This window comes from Aotus nancymaae, unplaced genomic scaffold (genome assembly GCF_030222135.1).
Source record: "Aotus nancymaae isolate 86718 unplaced genomic scaffold, 86718_ANA_hifiasm-v0.15.2.pri h1tg000032l_0, whole genome shotgun sequence".
NCBI lineage: Eukaryota > Metazoa > Chordata > Mammalia > Primates > Aotidae > Aotus > Aotus nancymaae.
In genome coordinates, this window is record NW_026988445.1 from 12,153,915 (window position 1) to 12,169,167 (window position 15,253).

Here is a 15,253-nt window from a genome sequence, read left to right on the forward strand (position 1 = left end):
GAATGCAGTGGTGTGATTTCAGCTTACTGCAACCTTTGCCTCCTGGGTTCAAGTGATTCTCCAACCTGAGCTTTCTGAGTAGCTGGGACTACAAGCATGCACCACCATGCCTGGCTAATTTTTTGTATTTTTAGTAGAGACGGGATTTTGCTATGTTGGCCAGGGTGGTCTCAAACTCCCTGGCCTCAAATGATCTGCCTACCTTGGGCTCCCAAAGTGCTGGGACTACAGGCATGAACCACCATGCCCTGCCTATGTGATGTTTTTATTCAGGGCCTATGATTTTGATTTTATGTTACCAATGAGGCATCTTTATTCTCTGGTAGGGAATGGGCCTCTCTTTACCCCTGTCCTGCAAAGAGAACACCATGAAGCAGACCACAAACCCCAGGAAGGTAAGATTTACAATAACAAGAAATTGAGACAACCTAGTGCAGGAATTTAAGATGGGAAAACAGGTGCTTAATAACCAAGGATTCTCACTTAGAAGCAAACGTATCAGGTAAGACCCCAGTGACAAGTGTTCTTCACTGTGTATACTCAGTTTGAGGCAGGTACAGCAGAAAGATCAGGGTGTGAAATACTAACATCTTTATAGAGGCTGGTCAAGTGAGTAACCACTGCTCTGCCTGGGGAAAGAGAGCTCCTCACCAGGGGGTGCAGGAAGGAATTGGCTCTTTTTTGTGCAGCCCTACACAATTCTTCCTAAGATAACTGTCTCACCCTTTTTTTTTTTTGGCACATCAGCTATGGGCCCTCACTGCAGGAACAGTGATTTCAAACAGCCTAATCCTCAGGGCTAATCCTGGCTGGCAAATTCTATTTTTGTAAAGGTACATAATATAAAATAGAAAGATGAACATGCTGGGTTGCATGCAAATCCCCCCTCCCTCCTGCCCTTCCTCCCTTCCTTCCTTCCTTTCTCCCTCCTTCTGTCGCTCTCTACCTCCCTCCCTTCCTTCCTTTTTCTCCCTCCCTTCCCTTCTTCCCCTCTGTCCCCCTTTTCCTCCCTTCTCTCTTCCTTCCTTCATCCCTTCCTCCCTTCCTTCGGAGTCTTATTCTGTCACCCAGGCTGGAATGCAATGGTGCAATCTCAGCTCACTGCAACCTCTGCCTCCCGGGTTCAAGTGATTCTCCTGCCTCGCCCTCCCAAATAGCTGGGATTATAGGTGTGTACCACCACCACACCCAGCTAATATTTGTATTTTCAGTAGAGACGGGTTTTAACCATGTTGGCCAGGCTGGTCTCAAACTTCTGGCCTCAAATGATCCACAAACTCCAGGCCTCAAGTGATCTGCCCATCTCAGCCTTCCAAAGTACTGGGATTACAGGCATGAGCCACCACACCCGGCCCCTCCCTCCCTCCCACCGTCCCCTCTTTCCTTTTCTCCCCTTCCTTCCTTCCTTCCTTCCTTCCTTCTTTCTCTCTTTCTTTCTTTCTTTCTTTCTTTCTTTCTCTTTCTTTCTCTCTCTTTCTTTCTTTCTTTCTTCTTTTCTTTCTTCCTCTCTCTCTCTCTCTCTCTCTCCCCCTAGTATATTTAATGTTGTTCTCTTCATTCCTTCCTGACTTTCCCTTCTTTCAAATGCTAGGTGTTTTGTTTGGTTGCTTTTGAGTCTAATTTCTCTCACTGAGGAACAAGAGACATGCCCTCCTCTGGTTTGAGCTCTCCCTGGAGTGTGTTTGGATAAGTCGGGGCTTCTGTTTATTTCCCTGGTTTTGTGCTGTCCTGATTTAAGGCTTAGATTAGGGTTAAGTTTAAAGCACATTTAATCAGTGATACATTTCTCCAAATGAAAGAATTCACATTTTTCTGGAGCCATTTAATTTCTGCCGTATTTTTTCTCCACTTAAATTATCCCTTGCTGATTTGTTCTGTGCATTGGTCTTGCTAATGTGTCTTCTGCTGTACTCGTTTACTGCAGTGAATATGAACTACGGTTTTCTTTGTTTTGTTTTAATTCTGTATTGGTGCCATGCTAACCTGAGAATGTCAACAGTCAGGGAGGTGCCACTTGCATGTCACCTTTGCTGGAAGAATAGTGGATTGCAACCCTGGCTGCACGTTAGAGTCACCTGGGAGCCTTCAGCAACTGCCCGCACCCCACCTTCAAAGGTAAAGGGCCTCACTTTCAAAAGTTCTCATTTAATCGGTCTGGAAAGGTCTCAGGCTTTAGCCAATTCCCAGGGGATTCTGAGGTGCGGTGAAAGTTGAGAACCATGGCAAACCAGCCACTTTTAGATCATTCTACAAGACTCAGCTCAGGTTGGTTTTCCCTGAGAAGCTTTCTCTGATCGTCCTCCCACCCCACAGCCCTGGCTCAGGGCCTTTTCTCTATGCTCATAGAGGGACCCAGGCTCTATCTTCTTTCTAGTGCTTATTTGTCTGTATTGTAATTTATTCTATCTTCTTTTTAAATTTTAACATTTTTTTATTTCAACAGCTTTTGGAGTACACATGGTTTTTGGTTACACGGGTGAATTGTATAGTGGCAAAGTCTGAGATTTTAGTGCCTCCATCACCTGAGTATTCTGTCTTCTTTAAAAGCTTCTTGAGGTCAGGTGCCATATATTTTTAAATCTTTGCTCCCTCTGCACTTAGTACAGTTCTGGCCACATATGCACCAAGTGAGTGAGTGAATCCATGAAACGATGCACAAATTGACCAATAAGTCACTGCAGTCAATTTACAAGTCAGGTTGTCCCACCCTTGTACCTTTTCACCTACACTGATCATATCTTTTGTAGGACTCTTTTCTCAGGATAAGCCTGCTGGCTTAGGTGTGTCAGAGAGTTGTCTAGTCCTGGAGTGTTTGGAGCAGTGTTCAAAAGTATGAGCTTGTTTAATACTCTAGAGAGAGCAGAGGCCAATGCTGGTGGCCTGAACTGCTTCTACTGCAGAGCCTTTGAGAGGTTCGTCCACCTCCCCGGATGTTCTGGTGACTGGCACCTGAGGAGTCAAGCAGTTGCTAGGTCCTTACTGGGGACTTGTGTTAAGGCAGTCGTCATCTTTTCAGCCATGATACATGCAGCATAACACATCTCGAGATATCCCTGAAACTCCAGAATAGAAGCCTGGTCAGATACCCCAGGACTGATTCTGGCGTTGAAAAGGCTGCAAATGAGTAGGGCATATGCCAAATTCCTTAGGATACCAAGCTCTCTTCTAAAGAAGGCCAATTTTTTTTTTCCATGAGGCATTTTATTTGTAAATATATGTATTACATCCCTAGAAAAAGAATCCCAGGATTTTCCCTCCTGTGTGTTTTCGTCTAGCTTCTTCATGGTCCATGATGCCAGCTGAGGTTGTCAATACAATGAAACCAAACTGGCGGGACGGAAGCAGATTATTCTGCCATTTTTCTAGATCTTTGAGTTGCATATCGAATCTGGGGCTGATCACACCACACTTGTTCAGCCTGCCCGTGAGGTTCACAACAATTTTCCCAGCTCTGTGATCGTCAATGATTTCAAATTCGCCAATGTAACCATGCTTCATCATCACAGTGAGAAACCGGACGATGACTTTGGAGCACGGCCTAATAAGCACCTGGCGTTTGCCTCTCTTTTCGGCATTGTTGATGCTCCTGAGAGCAGCAGCCAGGACATTCATGCGCACCATTGTGGCGGCACGGAAAGATGGCGGAAAGAGGCAAGAAGGCCAATTTTTAATAGGAGGTTACCATGATGCCTTGTTTGAGAATCCATGTTGACTTTGCAGGATCATTCCAGGCATTACTTTCAAAGAGCCTTCTTATGAGCTGCTTGAAATAAACTCCATGCATACAGGAACTTTGTTTTGCTCATCTCTGTATCTCTAGGGCATGCAACAGTGCTTGACACACAGGAGACAGTCAGTATATTAAATTAATAGGTGGATGGCTGAATATAAAGTTCTCTTAGCTCCCTCTTAGAACTCTGCTGCAATAAGCAGAGCTCTGTGCTGGAGAAGAGGACCACACATATTCATAGACACTGCCATGTCTGGCAGTGGACATGCTTTTACCCTAATAGGGGTTGAGAAATTTGTGGACAACTTTTGAATTTGAACCGTCACCACCATTCCTTATTACCCTTAAACAAATACCTGAACTGAAGAGATGGTGTTAGTACCTAATTTTCTTTAAAGTCTGTCTTTGGGGAGCCTCTAACTCTTGCTGATTTTCAGTCCTCATAAATTACTCTCTGATCAGCTGTGGGTATCAGTCCTGTTGGGTGACCAGGGCAGCAGTGTCACACATGCCTTGGCTTTCTCCATCCAGATTAAGCTAAGGGTTTAGGTTGGTATAGCTTTCTCTGCACTTGGCTATTCAGGTCATATTTACTGTAAGAGTTAGCTTATACCAGAAATGATGGAGCAAGACCAAGGTCAGTTTCTGCAAGTGAAATGAGGTCATGAGAACAGTCATTAAAAGCCTAGAACTGCACTGTCCAGAATGGTTGCTGTTATGGTTGATTTTATGTGTCAACTTGTCTGGATCAGGGATGCCCCTCTGTTTGGCTAACTTGTTTCTGGGTATGCCTGTGATGGTATTTCCAGATGAGAGTGGCATTTAAATTGGTGGACTCAGTAAAGCAGATTGCCCTTCTGAATGTGAATACGCACCATCCAGTCTGTCAAAGGCCTGAGCAGAACAAAAGGCAGAAGAAGGGAGAACTTGCCTCTTTTTCTGCCTGACTGCTTGAGCTGAGGCATCGATCTATTCCTGCTCTTGGACTGAGACTTACACTATTGGCTCCCTGGTTCTCAGGCCTTCAGACTAGGATGGAGCTATACCACCAGCCTTCCTGGGTCTCCAGTTTGCAGACGGCAGATCATGGGACCTCTTAGCCTCTATGATTGTGTGAACCAGTTCTCAAAATTTATCTTTCTCTGTATGCATGTATGTGTATGCTTGTGTGTGTGAAATATACATATCACATATTATATATATTTTTGTGTACATATATACATGTTATATATGTAATTATATTATATTAAATAATATATAATATATATGTCACACATTATATATTTTATGTATGTGTACTCTCTTCATGCAGAAGTGGCAGACAATATGTATATATATATACTATATATGTACACGCACATAAAATACGTAATATGTGATATGTCTAGTTTAGATACATTATTTAATATGTATCTCCTGTTGGTTCTGTGTCTAGGGAGAACTTTGACTAACACAGTAGCTACTAGCCACATATGGCTATTGAAATTGAAATGAATTGAAGTTAAATATAATTAAAATAGATTTTTGCAGTCACAGTAGGCCACCTTTGAAGTGCCTACTAGCCAGTGTGGATAGTGACTACTCTGTTGGACAGTGCAGAATAGAATATCTCCATCCTTGTACAAAGTTCTATTGAATAGTGCTAGTTTAGAGCACCCAGAGGCCAAGGCTGTGTACCCAGTTGATAAACAGCAAGCCTTCCTCTCAGGGTGACTCAACAACAGCTGCACCTTTGCCACATCTCTCCTAGCACGATTTATATTATTATTTTGTTCCGTGTTGTTCAAGGATTCACCATGGCTTGGAAATGAAGGAAATAATTTCTCTGCTTCTACACTTGTAAAAGTAAATAAAATTTAGGACACTCTAAATTTATTATGCAGCACAACACCTCTCAAGACTTACTTAGCAAGGCTTGAGCACAACACATTAAGCCTTATATAGAAAGATGTTGAATTCTATTTAGCTTCCCTAAGCTTTGTCGATGTAAGCGATCCCACACCTCTACACTTTGGAACACCAACTTCCATTCTTTAGAATTTGTGCGTCCCAAGCAGGCTCATCCTCAACCTTTGCTCTTGAATAAACTCTGTTTAAAATAGATTCTGATCTTTTTATTATTTTAGGTGGACAACTAGTTCAAATAGAGATATGTAAGCATTAGATTGAACCACATGGAACTGCCTTTTTTGTAGGTCAGAAAAGGCATTGATTGAATATTGTCAGTTTCATAAGGTTCAGGCTACTACTAGTAAAGTGAGAAGAGTGCTAGAGATTCTGGGACAGGAAGAGCATGTGTAGCTCGTGCTCCTTTTTCAGTCCCGGATTTGTGTCCTATGAGATAGGGATAATCCAGGTGGTTTCACCTTAAGGAAGGATGGTTTACTGAATGCCTGCTTATTCCTTGCCTGCCACGGCTGCATGAAGAGAGGCTCCTGTGTGTTTATGGAGAATCGTTATGGGAGAGGTAGAATATATACAGCTGTAAGAAACACAAAACCTGAAAACCAATGGCTTTATACATACTGCATTCTGAACAAGCAGCCTGGTCGTGGTATTTCTGGAGCTGGGTCAGTAATTCCATGTCGTCAGGGCACTAACTTGGCATCTCTGCTGTTCTCTCAGCCTTCCCCCTACAGTCCACAAGATGGCTGCTGTGGCTCCAGGCTTCACATCCACATACAACTACGTCCAGAGGCAGGAACTGGGAATAGGCTTGTAGGTGGCTAGGACAGCAAGTCGGCTTTCTGCGTAAACCTAGAGGAAGGAAAATCACCTCCCAAGTCAATTTTCCCTCCATCTAATTCATCAGAGAGTATTATAAATCCACCCATTAAATAATCTGGACAGGGGGAGTGTGCTTATTATTCTTGGTTTAGACTGGTTATGATTTATGCCCTGAAACTGGGCATATTGCCCAGCAAGCAAAATTGAGAGTCCATCAGCCAGGAAGAGGGGTAAGGAAGATGGATATTAGGTAGGCAAGTGATAGGGCTCATCACAAGTTTTTAAGACATTTTCAATTAGTAAATAACTGTCAAGAATACGTTTTGTTTTCACCTGCCCAGTCTCCATTGTGCCTCTTTCAGAAATGCACACTGAGCTCTCTTTGGGTGTGAAGGGGACTCTGTGTCCATCATTCCAGTGTGAGTACATGATCTGAGCCAGGTCACTAAGGCTTAATTTCAGGTCTTCTGTGTGAACTCTTGGGAAAGACAAGTTCTCCCTGTCCTGGGGTGTTTGAAAGCCTGGAACTGCTGGGGGCTATTTCACCTGCCTACCTACCTGAATGAATGAATGGGTGGATGAATTAAGCTGATACAAAGGGATGGTAGAGGGATAAGTAGAATAGAACACAGGGATAATGAGAAACTTGGTCCGAATGAAATTGCTTGAGACCTGGATGCAGCTGCGACAGATGATTCAGTTCCATGACATAATAAATGTTTCCCTCATCCCACACCTTATTATTATTTTATTTTATGTAAGTTTGCTTGAGTTGCAAAAGATTACTGATAGGAGTCGGTAGCTAGCAGTGGAATGTTAAAAGTAATAGACCCTAAAATGTGGATTGGCAAATTGAAGGTAGAATGGAAGGCAATAGAGGTTGTCTATCCCTGGCTAAGAAGTTGGCAGTCTTTGTTATGCTCCAATAAAGCATATTGAATTATTACCGGTTCTCCCTTAGGACTCACAGCATGTACCATTAGAGATGGGATCATTAAAGCACTTGATAGAACTTTTCAGGCTGTGGAGTGTGTAGGCCACTTCCTGAAGTTCTTAGTGAGTTCCTATGAGAAAAAGACAAGCGTCTGTCATCTGAAAGTTAAAAAAGAAGAAAAATGTGTCTTTGATAAAAGAAGTCCTTTTTCTTTTGGTAGCTGAGTGCCAGACAACACCATACTTTGCAAGGTTGGAAAAGGTGAGTTCTCTGTTACATGATGAAGTTCATTCCAGCAAAGACAGAGACACTGGAAACAGAACAGAAGAACCACTAAAATTGGGAAGGAGCTGGAGCCCGATTTTGACTTGTCCAAGACAGAATTGCTCCTATCTGGATTATACAAACAACTCTAGCAAATAAATCAGTAAATAAGGAAAGGACAGTCAGTCCAATAGAACAATGAGAGGAAGAGACTGACAGAGCATTTCACAAAAGAGGAGATCCAGATGACAATCAACAGGAAAAGTGCTCAGTGTCACTTGTCATCAGGGACATGCCTGGAAACAATGGGGATATCCCACTACGCATTCTAGGAGAACAGCTAAAATCTAAAACAACAACTGACCGTATCAGTGTTAATGAATATGTGGACCTACTGGAACCCTCATACTCTGCTGGTGGGAGTATAAAGAGGCCCACATACTTTGGAAAACAATGTGGTGTTATCTATTAAAGGCGAATGTATGCATATCTTACTACCAAGCCATTCCACTCCTAGGTCTATGTGTGCATATATGTATGAAAAAACACAAAAAACGTGCTGGCTGGGCACGATGGCTCAAACCCTTAATCCCAGTGTTTTGGGGAACCTGAGGCAGGAGTATTGTTTGAGGCCAGGAGTTCGAGACCAGCCTGGGCAACATAGGAAGACCCCATCTCTACAAAAAATAAAATAAAATAAAAATTAGCTGAGCATGGTAATGTGTACTTGTAGTCCTAGTTACTTGGGAGGCTGAGGCAGGAGGATCACTTGAGTGCAGGAGTTCAAGGTTATAGTGGTCTATGATTGGGCCACTGCACTCCAGCCTGGGTGACAGAGAGGGACCCTGTCTCAAAAAAAAAAAAATGTTCTTAGCAAACTTGTTTGTGATAGTCCCAAATTGAAAAAACCTAAATACCCATTAACAGCAGAGTGGGTAAATACATTGTGGTATAGTTTTGCAATGAAAACTATATGTAAATACACAGAACAAACTACTGCTACATGCAACAACATGAAAGAATCTTGCAGAGAATAGTTTCGAGTGAAGAAGCTTGATATGATGGAATACTTACCATAGAGTCTCGTTTATGTAAGCTTCAAGACCAGGCAAAATGAATATATGGTGTTAGAAGTCAAGTGAATGGAGACCTTTGAGGACAGGAGAAAGGGATAGTGATAGGAAAAGGAAAAGGGGCCTTCTGAGGTCCATGTTTTGTTCTATTTCTTGACCTGGTGGTGGTTACACAGAGGTGCTTACTTTGTGATAATTTGGGCTGTAAGATGTGTGATTTCTGCACTTCTCTGTATGTGTGTTATATGTCAATAAAAATGTTAAAAAGTCTTCTAATCATAGACTATGGAGGAAGAGATGGCTGTGAGAGTACAGATCAATGATTCATTAAAATAATAATTATCCCTGAGCTGGAGGGCAAGAGGCAGATGAGCAGGGCCTCCCCATTCCAGGCTGTAGTTTGAATTTCACTGATGCAGAGAATAAAGTGGAGGCCATTAAGCTGAGAAGTAGGGTAGAGCCCTGAGGCTGCTGCTAAGAAACAGAATTCCCAGGCTAGAGTCTAGATGAGTATGCTGTCTCTTGCTTTGCTTAATATCCCATGAAATGACCAGATGCAAATGGACTGAGAGAATACTAAGTTCTAAACTTCTTGAGGAATTGCTTTACCAGAAAAATCCCAGCATGGCTAAAAAGGGCCTCTGACTGGTCAGCCCCAAGGTAAACCCCTGCTCCCAAACCTGCAACATCTAGAAATGGGTCACTAAAGAATCCTCTCAGGGTCCCACCTCAGATGTGGAAATGGAGGATGACTGGCAAAGGGGACCCTCTCGGAGAGCGGAACCAGGGTTGTCGGATCGGCTGGTAAAGGACCTCAGTCCCCTGCTAGTGCAAGTCTTTGCTGTTCTTGTCCAGTAGACCATGCTATACGTAAAGGACTGGTGATCACAATAGGTTGTTTCCCCTTCTCATTTCCAAGTGGAAGATTCTATTATCATATTTTCTGTCTTATATACTGAGTGTGTTGGAGTTGTTTACATTGATCATTTAGCCTACAGGGTGTCAAACTGTGAATTGCTACATCCAGATGACATTGAAAGAAATTTATATGACCTTGAGATCTTGGTCTTCTAGCTGGGTGCAAAATGGGGCACAATTTTGGGTTGTCTATGACTGGGGAGGGAATGACTTAATTTTTGGAAGTATGTAGTATAGTTGCATTATGTTAGGTAGAGATATTACTGAAATTGAACAAATGGAAAGAAGGATGTGTATAGAAAATGAGAAGCGAAGGGGTGGGTTGTTGGGAATATTCGTTATTTTTGCCTTCAAGTAATAATTTCTTCTTCTGATAATAGCTCCCTGATTTTCTTTTGGAGAAACAGTGTTTTCCCAGTTTTCAGATTGTGTGGTTTATCTCTTTCCCTTGATCACAGTGGTTGATTCAGAGATAGGAAAGTGACTAAGGCCAGGAGCCCAAGCAGTGAGATTTGATTCCAGAACGTTTGAGAATCTCCTGGGAGAGAAGAGTTCCCTTTGCACTGGTGCTGTTAGATTGTAGGATATAAATCTGGAGCCATTGGGAGTTCTTTTGCCATTATATAGCAAGTACCTGCCTAAATGTAGCCATTTAAAATGAAAACAAGGCAAGATAAAAAGAGAGACCAAGTTTGATGTTCTAATCTAAGCTCTTAATGTAATGGCAATTACACTCCTGTATGTTTTAGTTGCATGGACCCCACGAATCTCATGTTTTGCTTGAGATCACGTAAGTTGGGTTTCTGAAACCTTCAACTGGGAATCTTGTAATTGCAATCAGCTATGGGAAATGCATAAACTCTTCCATGTGTTTTGCATATATTTGGTGTCATGCAACTTTTAACTAAATGAAAGGAGAGTGGCTTTTACTGAAATGCCTAAGTTGCATGCATTAACCCAGTACGGGAGGATCTAGTTGAGTGTATTCTTTTGTTTCCTTGCTTTGGCATCGAAGGCTTGGGAGCACTCATATCAGGAATTCATTGCTTAGGTCCACATAGCCCATTTTCCCCTCCTCCCAAGTGAAGAGCATCAGACCTTCCACAGTCAGGGTGTGTCCTTGTGAATTTCCAACTGAGCCAGCTCACTGATGCATACATGCCACAATGATGGCAGTCTGCTCTACACACACATGTGACAGCAGCATGTTCTACCCAGGAAATGGGGTGTGGAGGCAGTAGCTTTGTGGGCCAGCACCCTTGGACCTAGGATGGCATGGAATATAGCAAGACCTGTGGTGTTCAAGGGTCAAGAATGTGTATTAGATTCAGTCTGAGTCACAAGGCGGTGAAACAGTGAGATTAGGGAAAGTTGGAATCCTGTGAATATGAATGGAAGGAGCCCAAAGCTGAGGAGATGGGGATATCAGAATAGGATCCAGAAAATACAGAATAAGAATTAGAAACTGGCCAGGCAGAGGAGCCAGGAGATGCTCTAAGGAGGTGCTGGGCAGATCCGCCATACCCTGGAGAATGGAGTTTGTGCTGCTTGAGGCTATGTTGAAGGGTTTGCCTGAGCTATGTGCCACCACTAAGATATCACCATGCCTGGAGAGCTCTGCAGGCTTCTCTCTCATTCTCTGCTTCAGCTGGGCACTGTGTCACATGGTGCTCTAGGTCAGAGACCAGACTGGGAGCACAGCAGATTCACTTAACCACAGTTACATTTGCTGTTTCTTTCTATTACAAATGTATGTATTTTATCCTCCTACAAAACTTCAAGTAAAAACTCCTCCTCAGCATCTGGCTAAGTAGGCCAAAAGTAGGTGCTTTCTAGGGTCTGAATGTTGGTGTCCCCCCAAATTCATATTTGAAACTGAATCCCCAATGTGATCGTATTAAGAAGTAGGGCCATTTGGGAAGTGATTAAGCCATGAGGGCAGACTAGTGCTCCATGAATGGGATTAGTGCCCTCGTAAAAAACTGAAGGGAGCCTTTTCCCCCCTTGTGCCATGTAAGGACATAGCAACAAATTCCCATCTGTGAAGCAGATCGCTCCCACCAGACACCAGAGCTGCTCGTGTCTCATCTTGGACTTCATGCCTCCAGGACGGTGAGAAATAGATTTCTTTTCTTGGGGTGAGAGAGCAGGTTCACTTTATTTATTTATTTTTTTGTTGCAATGCAGCATTTATTTGGAGGACTTTAGATCTCAGTGTTACAAATTATCTCCATTGAGAAATAAATTTCTGTTGTTTACAGGCTACCTAGTCTAAGGCATTTTGTTATAGCAGCCTGTATTCAGTAGTTCTTGCATTGCTACAAAGAAACACCTGAGACTGGGTAATTTATAAGAGGTTTAACTGGCCCATGGTTCTGCAAGCTGTACTGGAAGCATAGCGATGGCTTCTGCTTCTGGAAGCTTCCAATCATGGTGGAAGGCAAAGTGTGAGCCTACACATGACATGGTGAAAGCAGGAGCAAGAGAGAGGTGGGGAGGGGCCACACACTCCTAAACAACCAGGTCTCATGAGAACTCACTCACTATCATGAGGAAGCACTAAGCCATTCATGAGGGATCCAGCCCCATGACCCAGTCACTTCCCACCAGGCCCCACCTCCAACACTGGGGATTACATTATGAGGGATCTAGCCCCATGACCCAGTCACTTCCCACCAGGCCTCACCTCCAACATTGGGGATTACGTTATGAGGGATCCAGCCCCATGACCCAGTCACTTCCCACTAGGCCCCACCTCCAACATTGGGGATTACGTTATGAGGGATCCAGACCCATGACCCAATCACTTCCCACCAGGCCTCACCTCCAACATTGGGGATTACATTTCAAAGTGAAATTTGGGCAGGTACAAATATCTGACAATATCACAGCTTGAATAGACTAAGACAGGGCTCACAAAAGCTTGATGAGCGTGAGTGCTCACTATGTGTAAATGCAGAGTGTGTGGGGGACATGTGCTTGGGGGGACATGAAGATGAACCCTGCACAGGTCTTGTCCACCAGGGGCCTGTACTGCTGAGGGAGGCATCACAGAGGCTCTAGCCTGCTGTCAATCCTGTGCCCTACTGACGTTGTAAATAACCAAATTTATCACCCGTCTGTTCAAGGAATTGTGTGAGCCACTAAGATAATTTTTTAATTCCAGAAAGAAAGAAAGTACTATTTCTTACTGCAGGAGACTTTATTTTCTTCACTTCACAAAAGCACCAGTGAAATGGCTGTTGAATAAAATTGTGAACTTTGCCTGATGGGTGTCACTAAGGCAGCAGATCCTAAAATGGGGGCTGGTGTGTGCTCATATCAGGCTGTTTGATGAACACTTTGTTACTAGTTACTCCACTCTGTATTTATAGCACGACATGATTTTACTAAAACCTATGATGGAATCTTATGCAGAGTTTTTTGCAAAGTGGTTTCTAAAAAGACTTTTAAAATCATGGAAAATTGGCCTGGATACAATGTTAGGCAATAAAAACAGGACACAATATATAGAGTTTGTAAAAAAGAAAAAATAAGTGTTTGTGATGATGGATATGCTAATTACCCTGATCTGATCACTATATACATTAAATATATCAAAACAGTACTATGTACCCAATAAATATAAAATTATGTGTCAATTATAAATATAAAGGTATCAAAATTATATATGTATATACATACACATATATCTACATAATAATAATTCTTGTAAAGTATATCTGAATAGCTTGATCTATATCTATATATATACACACACATAAGACTTAAAGGAAAATCTTGAGCTGGGCACGCTGGCTCATGCCTGTAATTCCAGCACTTTGGGAGGCTGAGGTAAGAGGATTGCTTGAGGCCAGGAGTTCAATACCAGACTGGGCAACATGGCAGGACCCCCATCTCTATTAAAAATACAAAAAAATCAGCCAGGTCTGGTGGCACACACCTATAGTTTCACCTACTTGGGAAGCTGAGCTGTGAAGATTGATTGAGCCTTGGAGGTCAAGGCTGCAGTGTGCTATGATCATGTCACTGCACTCCAGCATGGGTGACAGTGCAAAACTCTGTCTTTAAAACAATAAAATAGAATAAATAAAATGCCTATTTTTTGAAATTGTATTTACTTCTTTATTTATTTATATATTTTTAAGAGACAGGGTCTTATTCTGTTGCCCAGGCTGGAATGCAGTGGTGTGATCATGGCTCACTGTACCCTCAACCACCTGGGCTTAAATGATCCTCCTGCTTTAGCCATCTGAGTAGCTGGTACCATGGTGGGCATCACCACACCTGGCTAATTAAAAAAAAATTTTTTTTTAGAGAATTGGGGTTCTTGCTTTGTTGCCCATGCTGGTCTTGTACTCCTGGCTTCAAGTGATCCTCCCACCTCAGCCTCCTGAAGTGCTGGGATTAAAGGCATGAACCACGGCACCTCAATGCCTGGTGCTACTTGTAGTTACGTTTAGGTCGTAGAGTTACAGGCAATTTGGGTTTTCTTCCTCTGTATTTTCAAATCTTCTATAATGATTATGTGTTGTTTTTCTACATGATTATATTTTATGGTCAGAATATAAAGACAAATTCATTTTTTAAAAGAATTACCTGAAACCTATGAGCAATAATAATGTATTTGACAATGTCCCATGTGGAGCATATCACAAATATCCTACATTTTAGAGGCTACCCAACTTGTTCTTGGCCATTTAGGAAGCTAATGGTGGAATTAAGAATTGAACTTGGAGAATGTTGAAATTCTTTGCTGTCTTCCTGAGAGCCCTTGCCCATGTGTCTGTGGTAGGCAGACTGCTGGTGTCACTTATTTCATGGTTTGTGTGCCATTTGGGGGAAGAGGAGATGGAAACTGCAGGGGCAAGTTGGCCAGGGAAGCCTCCTCCAGGCATCTCTCCCTGCTCCTACTCGAAATGGGGAAAGCAGAGTGAGTCATAGGTCAGATGGACTCCTGAATCTTGGTTTCCAGCTTGTTTAAGTTTGTAAGTTCAGAGCAACTCTTCAGCTTTTCTTACTTTGTTTGTGTTACACTGGGATCCAGTCATCCATTGGCATAGAGAAACAGTGTTTCCACTTCGATACAATCTGTGTCAGCCTGGCAGTCTATTTATTTATCAGCATCTAAATTTTTTTTTTTGCATAAAATCCAGCCCCTGCAGGATATTTATCAGCATCTTTGCAAGAGAGGATGAATTCAAAAGAAAATATAGGAGAAGAAACATTCAGGTATAAGCAGTGGAGGGAGGCATAATTATATTATTCCATCTTACCAGGCTGGGGGTTTTGATATGAGGCAAGGATGCTATCAAAGTAGTCAATATTAGCAAAAAGAGAGGGCTGTTTTGGAGATGTGCTGCTCCAAATGCCCAGAAGTACTTACAGCCTTCTCTAGATTCACGCAGAACCCTAGTGAACGTATGCTGCCCCTTCCAGGTGAAACTCAAATGCTAATTGGGGCAATTGATAGGCTAGGACAGACAAGGTGGGGAGATCTAGAGGGAAGGTTATTCCAGTGCTCATCTGGGTGGGAACTGATAAGGGACTCCATGGGGAAAATGAAGAAATGCTTTCATATTCCTCTGAACTCTGTAGTTAGGTTTA

The 15,253-nt window shown here is 42.7% G+C and overlaps 2 protein-coding genes across 9 annotated transcripts in view; one reads left to right on the forward strand and one right to left on the reverse strand.

Moving 5' to 3' along the window:
* CNIH3 (cornichon family AMPA receptor auxiliary protein 3) overlaps positions 1-15,253 on the forward strand; it is a 296,652-nt gene that overhangs the window by 84,607 nt on the left and 196,792 nt on the right. For 2 of the 8 annotated variants that reach the window (XM_064383549.1, XM_021677321.2), the window contains 2 exons: positions 327-395; positions 2,000-2,115. The exons of 5 other annotated variants lie outside the window; for them this stretch is intronic. In XM_064383549.1, coding sequence (XP_064239619.1) covers positions 330-395; positions 2,000-2,115 — 182 coding nt within the window. In that variant the 5' untranslated portion in view covers positions 327-329. Of the gene's footprint in view, positions 1-326; positions 396-1,999; positions 2,116-15,253 lie in introns of those variants that run through there. One more of the 8 variants, XM_012459768.3, reaches the window with a different exon arrangement.
* Positions 3,186-3,621, reverse strand: LOC105722311 (small ribosomal subunit protein uS8-like). Its single transcript, XM_064383465.1, has one exon. It carries the CDS (start codon positions 3,619-3,621, stop codon positions 3,229-3,231), a length of 393 nt encoding a protein of 130 aa, XP_064239535.1. The 3' UTR covers positions 3,186-3,228.